Below are 15,381 nucleotides of genomic sequence, written 5' to 3' on the forward strand. Positions count from 1 at the left end.
CAAATCGCATAAACCCTTCCTTCACTGATATCCCAAGCTACCATTTCCCCAGAATATTTTCAATAAGCAAGGATGGCTGAATCAAGCGTCCCCGGCTGGGAACAATACACTTCGCGCAACCAAATTACCCGCTCCGCCGCCTCGAAAATCGGACACCCAGATGCTGCGGCTCTCACGCACCTGTCACGGGCGCTATATATCCCTCGTCATGACGGAAAAACAGCTCACCTGGACGTCCATGATATGACCACCCAGTACACCGCGGCTACGGGCACACTCCCCATCGGGTGCACTCAATACGCAGTAGCCGTGGGAGTTATGCCAAAACCGCGGGGCGATGGAACAGACGATATCCACGTCTCGTACAATGTGGACTTCAATGGTCTAGGAGATGGAGAAGAGGTAGTAGGATCGGTGAAATTCCGAGCACCCTCATCCTCGGCCGAGATAGAATTGTACGTTACACTTTCTCTCAATGTCACCAAACACGTGATACTCATACCTATAGGGCGATATCTACCACCGAAGATGAAGCTGCAGTCTTAACCTCGGGCAGCCCAGGCGCAACCAGTATATCCATCTCGACCACATACCCCATCTCCGCCTCGTCGACTCGCACCGGCATTGTCAAACACCCGTACTTCACCTTCAAGGTCCCCGATGGCGACAATGATCCAACAACTTTCCAATGGCAGATCCATCCCAGCAAGCACGGGCGCCTGCGGTATACACTTGTCCGCAACCCTGTATCGCAGCAGGAAGGATCCAGCAGTGCTGATATCCAGGCCGTCTACTATCACATCGGGCTCGACGACTCGTTTTCGCTGCCGCACAGCGAGGGTATGCTGCTTCTTCCTCCTAGTCAGAGCTCCGCTGGGGAAAGTATTGTGGTGGCCAGTACTCTGGGGATGCTCTGGCGACTGCGGGAGCTTCACAGGGGAAAGGGTAAGGTTAGGAAGGCGGGGAAGACGAGCGCGAATAAATTTACGCGACTGTTTAGGAAGGAGTAAATATCGCAAGGACACGGCCTAGTTGTATAATCCCGGGGTAGTAATTCTCTTCGTCTACATGATTTTATAATTTATTATAGCATAGTCAATTGAATGAGCACTTCTAGTCACACACATATTTGGGGAGGACTACAGCGGGCGACCTCGGGACGCAGATGTTATATTATGTAATATTGTTGGGGGCCCCGGGGGCCGGGGCCGGGGCGATTCCGGAGCTCAACCTTGGCGCTTGCCTGATTTAGCACGTGTCAAGACAGGGCATCAACGGGCAGAAAAATATTAGGACCAGATGCATTGATAGTAAAAGAATACTCCGTACGCTCTTTTATATTTGTGGTTGCTACGAAGTCGAAAAGTGCAATTAGAGAAAACGAAAAGGTTAAGTCACTGTTCAAAAGAATTGGAATTCCCGGATTCGACAGCAAATGACTCCGTAAAGTCTAGGAGCCTGCCACTAGCACGTATCTTGACGCCGCGAGGTCGCAGTGCTAGCTCCACCACTGATAGGGGCCTTGAAGCTTGTTGGATCTGAAAATTGCGCCCCCCCCCCCTGGGCCAAAAAGTCTTCAGCATCTAGAAGATTTTGTGTTTTTCTACCTCCAAATTGTCTCCCTTCACACGGAAGCTCCTTAATCCACCCATGACCACCTGGGTCCCCTTTTTCCAAGAAGAATATGGAACTTTCCCCCTCCCGTACGGCCCCCAAAGGTAAATTGTATTGTATTATACCCATCGCATACATACAAAAAGCATCACCTCGAAGATATCACGCTCTGTAAACACGTTTAAGTCAGCTCTTCGTGTCTTTCAATTTGAAAATCTATACATCGTAGATAATAACATTGAGCTCACAAATTCTTGTACCATCTTTATATCCCCTCTAAGCGCCTCTTCTGACACACTAGGTAGGACATTATTTGATCGCTCAGCTCTCTGGCCGCCACTTATATACACATCCCGTGCACACATTCTGTAATCTAGATCATTTTGGTAAGATCCAAGATCCTGTAATGCCAACGGAGGTTCACTCCAGCTGGCTATGTCGGAACGGTGGTTCCTACGTGCGGAATGATTTCGATCATAGGAATTGGGCCTGACACCAGAGGTTCCGTAAGGAGACTGGTTAGTGCTTGGATTGGTGGACATGATAACTCGGAATGGAGGTAGGCATCCGACTATGATAGCTATTTCGAATATCATTAGGATTCCATCGTAAATGTGCTAACAATAAACGTACAGATTGAAGATTCGACCACACCCCATACTGCAAGTGCTGCTTGATCTGAGTATGCCTTTCCGGTAATTGCAATTGCCCGTATAATTGCTGCTGCGACAATTACAAATCCAAGACAGAACACTACCGCTAACCCGATCTTTTGCTGCAGGTTTATCTTTGCTTCCCACAGAATGCGAAGCGGGAGAGACATGACTGTTTAATAGTGTTAATTCAACATATGATAGAGGGATGAAGGGGTATTTGTACTCAGTAAGTCTGTAACAATATCCACTGTAGTGCTATACGATATGGAGATGACAGATCCTGTCTGATCAATTGGCTTTGTGCATTTTCCTACGAATCGTTAGACAAACAGAAATTCAAAAAGATGAAAGATTTTCTACCAAACTTAAAGTAATTGGATGGCGGATGACAGGTGTACACCGACGCAACCCAGCATCCGATGTATGCTAGGGCTGCGAACACAACAGTCGCCCACCAGACCCGTCGGTACCGGGGTAGCCCATTAGAGATCATCCAGAATAGCGCCAGGAAGGAGGCTTTTACGCTCCATAAGACGGACCAAAAGATCCCAATGATCGCAAACTCGTAAAAGGTGTAGCGAAGTCCATGGTGGACAATATCTGGCCCTGTTGTGTTGAGGACCATATAATAGAGATGTGGTGCCTGAAGGGTTTGTAAAATTGCGTTCGTTATCAAAAATGTCAAGGCGAGTAGCATGAAGTAGTCATCTGCTAGTAGACGCTTCATATACACGATTCGGACAGCGATGCGAGCAGACGTAAAGAGTATCCCCAGCCCTGCTCCTGCCCAGGTTATAGCAACGAGGTCGCTCACTGAGAGTTCGGTTACTACGCCTTTTGGGGTAGGAAGTCTTTCCATAGTCACGGGACTAACAAGGCCGCGACAGTGAAAGTAAAATCCCAGTAAGTGATGATAGATGGGACCCTCCGATGTAGCTCACATTAAATTCATAGTGAATAAATCTTTGGGAATTGAACTCATAAGGAGTCATTCCGCTCATTTATTTGTGTACATCCTAACTCGGAATGAATGTGATAGGCTACGGTTATTTGATCTACTGCATACCTCCGCGCAAGAGAGAAGGCTAGGGGACCCTGTCAGGCTGGAAAACGACCTTGGCGGGGCTGGAAGGAGGTCAATACGCAACACAGCCCTAATTAGATATAGGCGATTATCTAAGAGTATGATAGAAACTCACCCCTTATGCTGGTGGGACACCTCGAGTACTCCGTGAAACTATTTTTCAATAACACTCTTGGACGAGTCAATTTTCCTGTGAGTGGTGCCTGTGATGAGGGAATTGCTTGTTTATTGGGTGTGTACTTAGGCACGGCCTCAAGGCGACTAAAGAAGTCATCCACAGCGCTAACTTTGATCTGCCGCCTGGATTGAAATTGGGCGAACCCTCAACCCCTGTTATGGTATTTAAAATATTTATTGCATCCATTAGACGAGAAATTTTTCAAACGCAACATAGTATAGTCAGCAGAGCTCTGCGGGACGTTTTCGTTGCTAACGCTCTTCCGAAATTTTGGAATAGGTGTGTCGTGTGACCTTTGGGTTACCCTTCGAGTTAGGCAGCGACAAGTGAAACCTAGACCTCCTCAATCTGGAAGTTATCGTGATTGCCCAGCCTTTTTGATAATCATACAAGACATGTCTAAGATAGAAGCAGGATAACTCTCATTTGTTATGAAGCATTATCGTGTTGCCTTTCCCTTTCACATGACACCTGCGGGGAAATGCAGGTGTATGGTTTGAACAAGATGTTCGCCAGAGATGGTTTTTTGACTTCAACATCCAAGTCTATCTTCCAGGCAAGCCCAGCGATGTGATCGAAGCTTATCTCGCTATTTAAATTCGCTAGTTTAGGCTATGCGAGTCTTCAGGCTTCATGCAAATGTGGAAGTCGATTTTACAAAATTCAACCGAAAAAACGCCCACGCTGCATTTTCGTCCGTCTTGCGACCGACTCACTATTGAGACACCAGGAGATCCTTGTTGGTTCTCGCTGAGCATATAGGATGCCCCTCAATACAACGGTCTCGGGAAAGTTGATCCGCGATCTTCCAGTGGCTATCTCATGTTACCCCGGTACTTACCAAGACACCAATGAATGCACGTGTGTATTCGCCGTGGTCAAATTCCACATTTCAGGAGCTGCCCCAGTCGGATAATTTAGTCCCACAGAGGAAGCTTGCCCTCCAATCGACATCAGCTCTAAATTACCTCGCACACGCTGGGAATTAACAACTCTACTAACTGAAATAAAGCCCGATCGCAACGAACTTTTGCGGTACAACTACCTACCTTTAGTGCTCATCAAGAAGAGGTGCGATCCAGCGAATCTATTCTACTACCCTACCTATGTGAATAGCCCATCAGTGGTATCTAGATGGAGCGACTTACGGCCCACTTTGTCCCACTGTGATTTGCGACATTAGCATGAGCTTTGAGAATCCTCTTGGATCACTCTATCTAATGATAATAGTGTGTACAAACCTTGGAGGGGTTTTCTACATACATTTCCCTCGCATACCTTGGTTCAAGACAGTCCGGAAACATTGTTTTGTGTAAATCGATCCCGAAATCTATACTCCTTACATAAGTCATGAACCTCGTCTCAATCATTAATTCCCTTTAAACAAGGTGCCCAAAGCATCATGGTGACAGCCATTCACTGTACCAATTCCCATTCCTGTCACAATACTTGATGTGACTTTTGGTCTGGAATTTCGAATGGTTGGGAAATTCCGCGATGTACATATTGGGGATACGAGCGGACTCTGGGATTTTCTCTCCCGGTGGAATCCCTGCAGACTCAACATCGTACATACGCTGTAACAGGAGAGCAGCTTCGGTGGTAGAAAACATTCCTTCTCGCCGATGGTACTTCCGGCAGATAGCCAACACTTTCTGCCGAACCGTCCAATCACGACATTTGAGCCCGCAGAACATAAGGGCCCCTAAGAATCCTTCCTTGGCAGAAAATAGTGGATCGGACAACTGATCGAAGCTACTCAACAACACTTCTGCTGTATCAACAATAGCCTGGAAATGGGGTAAGAGACTATCCCATTCTGTTTCACAGCCTGAAAATTTTGTTGAGGCGAGGACAATTTGCATCATCTCAATCTGTATCTGGAGGACCATGAAGGCACGGAGCTTTGTGGGAGAGGCCGCCTTCCGGTGAAGAACAGTACACTCTTCCACTTGCATGTTAAATCGATGGACCTTGTTTGCAGGGGTGTCCCATGTAAATCCTTTTGAGAGATTGGTGGTCATCGGGTCAAGTGACACGGGGTCACTTAACATTAGCGCCCAAGATTGAACAGACACTAGGAGAGTCGCTTTTGACAGTTCATCGGTATATGCAGAGATATCGACGAGGTTGTCATGGATAAGTTCTTGAAGATAGGGGAAACCTCCTATATAATCCTGGAGCCTTGTAGCGCTTGCCCAATGGATGTGGAGTTGTATAAATGTATGTAATAAAACCGAAGCAACTGGGTTCCTGAAATTTTTCTTTCTCCACTCCCAGAGAAGTTTAGTGCCAGCTTGCAGATGACAGCGAACGGCATCAACATCGCCTTGGAATAGGGCGAATGTAACTAAAACAACACAGGCTACCAAGATCTTCTCCGTAACCGAGGGATCCGATTGGTTATCCTTCATCATAGCTGTGCGGAGACAAGCAATGGCCTTTGTGGACTGCCGGAGTGGGAAAATGTCATTCCGGTTGGAATCGGGATTCGCAAATCTACGATGCAAGGCACCGATACCAATAGCTGCATGGCGCACCTCAGGGCAAGATTCACTGACTTGATGAACAAGAACCTGCCAGAATGGGTCAAAGTGATACCCAGCACACTGGCCAGCAGTATATGAACGGAATGAATACAAATAGTCGCGTTCCATCCGCGACAAGCCAACTTGACTCCCATCAACCACATGGACCAGGCCAACGCATTGGGCTTGTTGCTGGCCTACATGCACAATGTTTAGAGCCCCACCATTTGTCTTCGCGGTGCGCGCATCTCGGACTTCACGGGTTCGTTTATCGGGTGGCGCCGTATACCCTTGGCATACGCGTCCAGCCCGAGTGCACATAGTACAAGCGGGTCGAGTTTCGTCACATTTCTTGTGACGAGATCTTGAAACGGGTGTTAGCACCGGCCTAATTACCCAGCTGAGATCCTATGCCGTAGGGCTGGGTAGATCTCTGCATTGTGTTTACGCGCTGCGGATCTTCTCATCCATTGAGCATTCACCTGGTACGAGATTCTAGCCCCAGATTCTGGAAACTTACTTGCATGTCAAACATCCCGTGCGGACCTTCGATGCACTAGTCCTCTTTTTTCTTCTCCCTTTCGCGTATCACCAAGGTTGATTGGTCTCCAGGCGAAAGGGTATGTGGATCTGACATGATGTATGTGAGATTCAATATAGATGGTTAAACAAGGTGGGACAGGAGGATTTGTGGACTTCAGGGGAATCGCGTAAAAGCCCCCGCTATTCCAGGAGCATGACTGCATGACAGGGATCCTCTGTTGGCGGATGTCCCATCTTGGCGTTTGTCCAATCGCCATTCGGCGATATTGTTTGGTAGTGGGTCGGTCTTGCCTCAGCCTGAGGCAGCAATATAATGTTGGAGCAAGTGGTATTGTAAAATAGGGGGTCCAATCAATGGGGTTCAACTCTCTGTATTTCTGTATCGGCTTCCGGATACAATTTATATAAAGCCTCGATTATATAATATTAATTACAAAACATGAAGGATTAATAAATCCTCCGGTATGCCGGTCTTCATGCACCGACATATAAACCCGATCTCACCGCCAAGACCGAGCTTCAGATCTTCGTTATCTCCAACAGCAATTATTGAGGGAACCATTATTTAAAACCTACAGCAATCCAGATGAACCCAGCACCTAGAGATGCGCTGGAGTTCCCAGAGTCAGATAGGGACTTTTTAGAGCCCCACCTACCGCCCAAGGATGGCTCAGTACCTCAATCTAATTTTCCCTTCACAACACTCACATTCGCGACCTCGCTTGATTCGTCTCTCGCTCTGTCCCCTGGAGCGCGTACAGTACTTTCAGGCCCCCAGTCTAAGGCAATGACCCACTATCTGCGATCGCGCCATGACGGAATTATCATTGGCGTTGGCACGGCAGTGGCAGACGATCCCGGTCTCAACTGTCGAATCGCAGGAGTCGGTGGTTATGGCCAAGAGGGCCTTGAGGGCCAGCCTAGACCAGTTGTGATTGATCCGACAGCCCGATGGGAGTTTTCAGACAACAGCAAGCTCTTCCAACTTTGCAGAGAGGGCCGCGGCCTTGCCCCATGGATCATCACCGGACTTGAAATTCCAAACGCCGGGAAGCAAGCATTGCTGGAGAGGTACGGCGGAAGATTTATCTCGGTCAAAATGCTCAGATTGCATACCGGCCGACATCAAATTGACTGGCCAGATTTGCTTGTCACCCTGAAATCCAACGGTCTCAGTAGCGTCATGATAGAGGGTGGTGGCCAGGTTATCAAATCCCTTTTGAGCCCAATTTATATGCCCTTGCTGAACAGTGTCATTATAACCATTGCTCCCACGTGGCTAGGTGAAGGTGGTGTAGTCGTCTCCCCTGCTAGGCGCTTTGATGAAAGTGGAAATGCGATTTCCGCAGCGAGATTGAAGAATGTCAAATGGTATCCATTTGGGGAAGATGTTGTTCTTTGTGGGCAAATCAAGCTCTCTGACTGAGAGGAGACCGAATCCACCCATTGACGAAGAATCCCTGCCAAGTCCGTGTTCCTTCAATGTACATCCTCGGAAGGACTTCAACACAGAGCTGGAAAGAATTGACAGGTGTGTCTTGCGGCCTAACTGCGCCAGTTTCAGGGAAAAACACCAGACCATTTTATATGCTAGGTCGTGTTTCCCATTCCGCAGCCGTGCGTTTGATCATGAGCATGCTGTTGACCCCACTTGTCCAGTATAGGCCAATGAGAAGGCATTTACACATGTGCCAGAAACTATGTGACGACGTCTTGTCCAAAGCATATCAGGAAAGACTTCCTACCGCTTAATCAATCGACTAACTGTACTTTACTACGAAAATCCACCTGCAAATAAAAAATGAAAAAATTTAAAATCAACACAACACCTCTTATGTCACAACGTTATATCGCGACAGCCAGCGTGATGACATTCGAACACTGTTTCCAGAAACCGAAAGTAATTTGCAAGGGTCACTACTGAAAACAAGCGTCCTCTGGCCAATCGATCCGATCCCCATGTTTACATTTTTTTGACAGATATATTTTTTTCATTTCATTCAGGGTGTGCTGTTGCTCATTGTAGGAACAGTTAGACATTTGTCGCATGGCATAGGCCACAACGATGACGTTGTCTCATTCACTCTTTTGTTATAAACAACAGCGGTCTTTGTCTATGGATGAAACATTTTCAAACCAACAGAAGAACCAAAAGAATATAAATAGTCCCTATGCCGCATTATCGGGGCTTCATCAGCATCAATGACCTTATCTATGATCAACACAAACACCCTGGAGTCAATCTACCATACCTAGGTAAGCACCACCCACTACATATACTGACATCCTTAGGACACTCTACTGCAATGCCGCCACTCAATGATAGTAAGCAGCACGAGCGTATGCTCACCACCCTCAACCACCAAATTGACGATCTCCGATCCAACCCCGAGAGCCGCTTTCTGGTAATTGCAAGACTGAACGCAATTTCTCGTCTGGCCCGCCTCTGTGCACAGTTCGGGAAAGATCCTCGTTTTACGCAGTTTTGTCACACCCTTCAAAGCGGTTTGCCTGGACAAATCGCTCTTCTCAAGAGTAACATAAACTGTAGCGTTATGGTTGCAGATTCTCTTGACCGAATGATCCTTGAATCTTCCATGGTTCCTTGCTCTGCTGCTGTTGTCGATGGCGAGGATGAGACGGTTGACAAAGAGGCTGACCGGGATGCCGATGCAGATTCTAGTGACAACGAAAGCGATATGGATTCCAGCGATGATAACTATATCGCACGGTTGCTCCTTGGTTCAAAATGGGCTAAAATCATAGTTGATTTTGACGAGGAGCCATGTGGGGAGACTGAGGTGTCCGTTATAGACGCCAGTGAGGAGGCCAGTGAAGAAGAGAGTGAGATGGATCACAGCGATGACAACTACATCGCACGCCTGCTCCTTGGTCCGAGCTGGGCTACTCCGTTAGCTGATTTTGCTGATGGGCTATGTGCGGGGAAGGAAGCGTTAGATACGTGATTATAGATTTAGGACAGCTCTGGCACGAATCATCCTCTCTATAGTAGTGATTAGTTCAATCGATATTTGTTGCGCTATCTTGTTGAAGTCTGATAACTAAGCCGGCTTCATGGCCAGATAGCAGTTTCTAGAAAACCAAAAAGGAGATGTATCAAATGTCGAAGAGGGAAGATGGGGATAGTCAGAAATGCATAGCCCCAAGGCTAGCAGACCGTGAACCCAGGGCCTATATCTCATTAAGAGGGATTTTGATGTCGTTCTTATCTATTACGCTACACAGCCTATGCTAGGGAGGACCTTAACTTTGTCTGTCTAGATCTCCCACCACATGATCTAGATAGCGATGTTTATTTCAAGAAATGCATGTTCAGGGATCATTTGATCTAACAAACAGGTATGATCATTCATAAAGCATCTAGTGGTACATAGGGCAACACTCCGTGTGGAATGTGGCTTTGTATGGGAGCACTGACCGACTCTATGTCCACCCAATTTACTGGATTCTTCCTTCGATGATGGTGTACAGACTTCTTTCAATATTATATACACTCTTCCTAAATTAACTATTTTCTTGAAAGCATTAAAGTATACAGATCGCTTTTCACAATTAGAAGCAAGTCGAGAAGTTCTTCAATCTCTGTAAGGCAAGGAAAAAGACGGACCGGTGCTCTCTCGTCTGGTATCTTGTCTTTCAGTCCTCGGCCGGGACATCTCACGGTGGATAATATCGGCCAAGTCCGCCTGTTCTTGAGATTTGATTGTTGTCTCTGTGGCTCGTCTTTGCATGGCATTCTCTTCCTGATCCCCGCTGTCCGAGGTTCCGCTTCCTTCGTAATCATTCATCATTTCCCGTCTGGCCAGCTGAGCCTCTTCTTTCTCACGGAGTGTGGCTTCGAACTGCTCTTGGAAGGCCTTTTCGTCCATTTCTTGTTTGATGCAAGCATAATGAGCCCTTCTATAGACGCCAATTGAGCTCAAAATGATACCGAGAACTTCGTAGACAAAGAGAACAGGTAGCGAGTAATAGAGTTTGGGATTGCAGCCAGAAGACCAGACGTCTATGAGCACCTGGAAGACAGCATGTGCCGGAAAGGCGAAGCCTACTTTGTAGAAAGCAGGTGACAGCTCGAATGGGAGAAGAATGGAAGTGATATTCCCGATGATCCACGATATCAGCGCCATCGGTACATAGGGAGGAGGAAGCCAGATGGTGAAAACGTCTAGGAAAAGGAAGTTCAGATGCGCAAAGAGCCATAATACCAGCCAAGTGAGCGCGAACTGATTTCCATTGACGTCCCAACCACTTCGGAATGCCCAGATCGCACCGGCTGTACACATAGCCCCAATGAGTGTGTAGACCACAGAGATGATTAGACGTACAACGACGATGCGATGGGGTGAAACCGATGTGTAGAGTTTGAATTGGGCGTACAATCCATTGATAGTACCCAGGTAGAAGAATTCCTGGATCAGGATCAAAATGATAACTAGCGTGTTGTAGATAACTCTTGACCCTTGTGATGTGGGTTGAAGATTGTTGCTGGCCAATTTCCAAGGGTCATAGAATGCTGCAAGCGCGGCAGAATCAGAGCTGTTGATAGTCTGCAGAGACAGTTTGCCGTTGGCCTGTGAGTACGCCACACGTGCAGCTTCCGAGAATGATTTGGCGCTATCTGCAAGGACAGAGTCAATTACCGTTGGATAGCGCGCTTCATTCCACACTAAGGTGAGAACGTTGTTCTTATCGTATGATGACGCAGCTGGTCCACCTGCAAATGCGGCACTCAATGCGTTCGATGCATTTGCTGTAGTATATAGCGCTCCCCAGTATTCGATGTCGCAGATCGCACCTTCAATCGAGCCAGGTTGAGGGTAAACGGAGGCAGGCTGTTCAATGAAAGTTGGAAAGCTGGGTCCTTTGAGCTTTTGGAACGCGGCACGGGCCGCATCACCTATGGGGCCGCCGTCGTAGTCAACGAACAAAACATTGATGTTGTGAATGTGTCCTGACTGCTGGAAGAGGGACCCGAATATGTAACAGAACAGACTAAGGAATAGAACTTGGAGAAGCACGAGATTGACAGCAGCTGCCTTTAGGAGACCCAATCGACGCGGCCGAACAGATGGGTGGTGGATGCTAGGCCGCTCCACTCGAGATTTAGGGTAGAACTTCATGTAAGCTGGAGCGGTAGCTCTGTAGCAGCTCGAGGGTGGTATGGTTTGTCACACAATAGAAGAAGTCTGGGCTGTGATGAAGCTTTTGACCTCGAAGCAAGTAAGAAAAGTCAAAAAAACATAAGCATTAAGTCCCTCGAGGAAGTCGGAAGAAAATTATAAGTAGGCCCGAAGACCGAAAAGTCTCCGAAGAAATACGAGATAAAAAGTAAGACTTGTCTCATTTCAAGTGTTCCAGGGTTTTCTGGAAATTCTGGAAATCAAAACCTGAGTATTCAGGCTCACATGTTTTTCTCTCTTTTGTCTATGCTAACCATGGATCTCTCTATATCAAACCAAGCTCTGGTCTATATTAGCATATTTCTAAATATCTCTTAAATGTTTCTACTACAGTTGTATAGCCTCCATGTGGAAGAGCAAGGGGCTTTCTTTGGTCCGTGGAGCATAGGACATACAACATACGCTTGTTCACGGCTATCGGCCCCACGGATTACCGGCATCCCCAGGGTGGAGTTTTGAGATAAGGGGTGACAGTTCGCTTACCTGTCTAAAAGGTGGATACAAGCGTAGAATATCCCTCCCTGAGTTGCAAAATCCCTCTCCAATACAACCAACACAAATTTTCCAAACAGGAGATGATAGAAACAACTGGTCGTGCCAAGGAAGCTCTGTGGTTGCGGCGTTTCTCAAAAACGGTCGGCTTGTTAACTCGAAATCTGACGTTAGCAGCCGCATTGATGAATTGATTGGGCTAGACAAGCGGTTACTAGCAAAAGCCACACACGACAGTGGCTTGGCTTTTCGGCAAAGAGCTTGCCCTATGTGATTTGTAACCCGACCTGTGTTGCAATCTGCGCGATCTGAGCATGTTTCGAATTTATTTCCAGTGAATACTCCGGGAAAATGGCAAAAAGTATGTCCAATTGTCCATTACCGAGCTATCGACGCCAATCTGGCCCACTGTCGATCATTTTACTAGCGCCAGCATACTTACCCACGCATTTGTCCAACACCATCAAATAGCGGTGGCACCTCTCTTCGCTGTCTCCCTTCCTTCCGCATTCAGTTCCATGATGTTTACAAATCTATCGCTTGATCGGTATAATGAGCTGTGACCGGATGGATGGCAGATATGAGGTAATAATCGAACTTCTAGGTGTGCTAAAAACTCATGGCTGGCTAGTGATACCAGTTGATGATGTGCAAAATATAGATTCCTTTTTGTCCCCATATGATACAAAATCTATGCCCAAACCTTGGACCCAGAGGCTCTCTTATTAGGAATTGGGGTGGATGGGGGGAATTATTTGTCAGTACGTGGTAAACTGGAGGTGAGAGCAAGAAAGACATCAACCATGAAAAAGCCCCCCAACAAGCCAAATATCAATCTCAACATACCAATCACTGTTCTAACCAATCTCGGCCTCCAAAATGCACAGGGATGTTGAATAATCAAATGTTCAATAATCAAAAAATCTCTCGGACAAGCGGGTTAGCGCTATCGCCTCCAACCAATGAGATGCTCGTCGACTGGGCTCTGGAGGTTAGACCACCTTTGATCATCCGCGAGCAGCCCCCGCTTTAGCCCCCTCAAAGAGTGTTGAACGTTGCTTTTGCGTGATGAACGCGACTTGGCAGATATTTGAGATTATATAACCTCGACCTTGGGTTTGCAGAAGATTTAGTGAGAAATAATCTGTGATCTCGCAATTTCCCGAGGTCGCAATTGCGGATTACCCTATCGTTGTATTCTATCCTTCCATAAAACACGGTCCGTAGCTCTTCTAGTTTGTTTACTCGCATTCCAAGGATATCATCAATATGATACTACTGGAAAATGGCCCGAAGGCCGATACGCATGGCACCGTGGAGATTTTACAATCGCCCTCCGACGATGCGCTCCCAAACGCGCTCAACACACCTCTGGAGAAACCAGAACTCAGTGAAACATGGAATTGGGACGATGATCCAAGCAATCCTTACAACTGGCCAACAAGTCACAAAGTTCTGCAAGTGGCGATGATTGGTTGGGCGGCTTTTACCACGTTGGTTAATCCTTCCACATAATTTGAACGTGACTTGAAATCTGACATATCATCCAGAACCGTTGGAGTGTCTATACTATCACCTGCTCACTCGCAGTTGATGGAAGAATTCGAGGTTGGCAGCACTGTCGCTATCTTACCCTTGTCACTCTACGTTTTCGCCCTAGCCCTTGGTCCTGTCGTTGGAGGACCTCTTTCTGAAACCGTCGGCAGACATCCAGTCTACATATGGTCAATTGCTCTGGGCACTTTATTCACTCTAGGTGTTGGGTTTTGCCCCACATTTTCTGGGATCTGTGTTTTACGTTTCTTGGCTGGTTTCTGCTACGGACCGACTCTGTCGATTGCAGCCGGAACTCTCAATGAGACATTCAAGCCCGTTCAACGCGCTCTACCCTCGGCTATCTTTATTCTTACGCCTTTTTTGGGTCCTGGTCTAGGGTCAATATTTCTCTAATCGAGGCTATCTCCCAGACCTCCGTCTTGCTGACTATTTACTAGGCCTGTCATTGGAAGTTTCGTCGTCAATCGGAAGGGCTGGCGTTGGACACAGTGGACAACGATCTTCTTCGCAATCCTCACTGGGGTCACAATAGCATTGGCGAAAGAGACTTTTCACCCTAGGATCCAACGTCGTCGTGCCAAGGAGCTCGGGTTAGACCTTCCCCTATCATCTCCTCTTTCTTCGCAGCTTCGCCTATTTTTAACCATTTCCCTACTCCGCCCTATCCGCATGCTCCTAGCCGAGCCTATTGTTGGATTCATCTGCCTTTACATTGCTTGTGAATTTGCGACACTCTTCTCATTCTTCGCAGCCTTCCCATTGATCTTTCAAGGTATCTATCATTTCAACATCGAAGAGTCCGGTCTTGTCTTCTTGACCATTGTGGTCGGATGTTTACTAGGAACTGTGACTGTCATATTATGCAATTTTTTCCTTTACCTCCCCAAAGCTTCAAAGCATCTGGACGGACAAATACCACCCGAGTATCGTCTCTATCCAGCACTGATAGGTAGTGTTGGATTGCCTATCGGTCTTTTTTGGTTTGCATGGACTGCCAGAGCTGATATCTCCTGGGCAAGTCCCGTCGTTGCAATCGTTGTTTTTGCATGGGGAAATCTATGTGTCTTCGTCAGCACAACGCAGTACCTCGTTGATACTTATCATGGTCTCACTGTCGCAAGTGCCATGAGCGCAAATGGTTTGGCACGTTATGGACTCGGAGCTGTGTTCCCCCTGTTTACTGTCCAAAGTGAGTACCTGCCTTTTATGATGACATCGAAATTTATATCCTTACTCGTCTTATAGTGTACACCAGACTCGGTACAGGGTGGGCTTCTAGCTTGCTTGGGTTTATTGCAGTAGCACTTTTGCCTGTTCCGTGGGTGTTTTTCAAGAGCGGGAAGAGATTGAGAGCTATGAGTAAATATGAAACCGGAGAGAACAGCACCAAGTGATGGTATACTCTCAGTACATGACATGCTTTCTGATCCCAAATGTTAGTGAATACTAAACCAAATATAGAAATGTCATCCACACAATTCATCCGCCTTATGTTGTAGAATAATAAGCCTGACATATTTAAGATCTG

The 15,381-nt window shown here is 47.0% G+C and overlaps 7 protein-coding genes across 7 annotated transcripts; 4 read left to right on the top strand and 3 right to left on the bottom strand.

Moving 5' to 3' along the window:
- Positions 1-72: 72 nt before the first annotated feature.
- Positions 73-1,010, top strand: N7479_001388 (uncharacterized protein; the record flags this gene model as incomplete). The annotated part of the gene is made up of 2 exons (XM_057249085.1): positions 73-455; positions 509-1,010. The coding sequence occupies 2 exons, from the start codon at positions 73-75 to the stop codon at positions 1,008-1,010; spliced, it is 885 nt and encodes a 294-aa protein (XP_057113517.1).
- A 1,570-nt stretch (positions 1,011-2,580) lies between these two features.
- N7479_001389 (uncharacterized protein) lies at positions 2,581-3,129 on the bottom strand (the record flags this gene model as incomplete). Its single annotated transcript, XM_057249086.1, has 1 exon — positions 2,581-3,129. One exon carries the CDS (start codon positions 3,127-3,129, stop codon positions 2,581-2,583), a length of 549 nt encoding a protein of 182 aa, XP_057113518.1.
- A 1,803-nt stretch (positions 3,130-4,932) lies between these two features.
- N7479_001390 (uncharacterized protein) lies at positions 4,933-6,381 on the bottom strand (the record flags this gene model as incomplete). The annotated part of the gene is made up of 1 exon (XM_057249087.1): positions 4,933-6,381. One exon carries the CDS (start codon positions 6,379-6,381, stop codon positions 4,933-4,935), a length of 1,449 nt encoding a protein of 482 aa, XP_057113519.1.
- An 808-nt stretch (positions 6,382-7,189) lies between these two features.
- On the top strand, positions 7,190-8,029 carry N7479_001391 (RibD family protein; the record flags this gene model as incomplete). Its single annotated transcript, XM_057249088.1, has 1 exon — positions 7,190-8,029. One exon carries the CDS (start codon positions 7,190-7,192, stop codon positions 8,027-8,029), a length of 840 nt encoding a protein of 279 aa, XP_057113520.1.
- An 880-nt stretch (positions 8,030-8,909) lies between these two features.
- N7479_001392 (uncharacterized protein) lies at positions 8,910-9,569 on the top strand (the record flags this gene model as incomplete). Its single annotated transcript, XM_057249089.1, has 1 exon — positions 8,910-9,569. The coding sequence occupies one exon, from the start codon at positions 8,910-8,912 to the stop codon at positions 9,567-9,569; it is 660 nt and encodes a 219-aa protein (XP_057113521.1).
- Positions 9,570-10,199: 630 nt separating this feature from the next.
- On the bottom strand, positions 10,200-11,744 carry N7479_001393 (SNG1 family protein; the record flags this gene model as incomplete). Its single annotated transcript, XM_057249090.1, has 1 exon — positions 10,200-11,744. One exon carries the CDS (start codon positions 11,742-11,744, stop codon positions 10,200-10,202), a length of 1,545 nt encoding a protein of 514 aa, XP_057113522.1.
- A 1,821-nt stretch (positions 11,745-13,565) lies between these two features.
- N7479_001394 (MFS transporter) lies at positions 13,566-15,247 on the top strand (the record flags this gene model as incomplete). Its single annotated transcript, XM_057249091.1, has 4 exons — positions 13,566-13,789; positions 13,847-14,230; positions 14,291-15,042; positions 15,099-15,247. 4 exons carry the CDS (start codon positions 13,566-13,568, stop codon positions 15,245-15,247), a joined length of 1,509 nt encoding a protein of 502 aa, XP_057113523.1.
- Between the last annotated feature and the right edge of the window lie 134 nt (positions 15,248-15,381).

The sequence above is a fragment of the Penicillium vulpinum genome (assembly GCF_028829585.1).
Source record: "Penicillium vulpinum strain IBT 29486 chromosome Unknown utg000001l_segment0_segment0, whole genome shotgun sequence".
In the NCBI taxonomy this organism is placed as follows: Eukaryota; Fungi; Ascomycota; class Eurotiomycetes; order Eurotiales; family Aspergillaceae; genus Penicillium; species Penicillium vulpinum.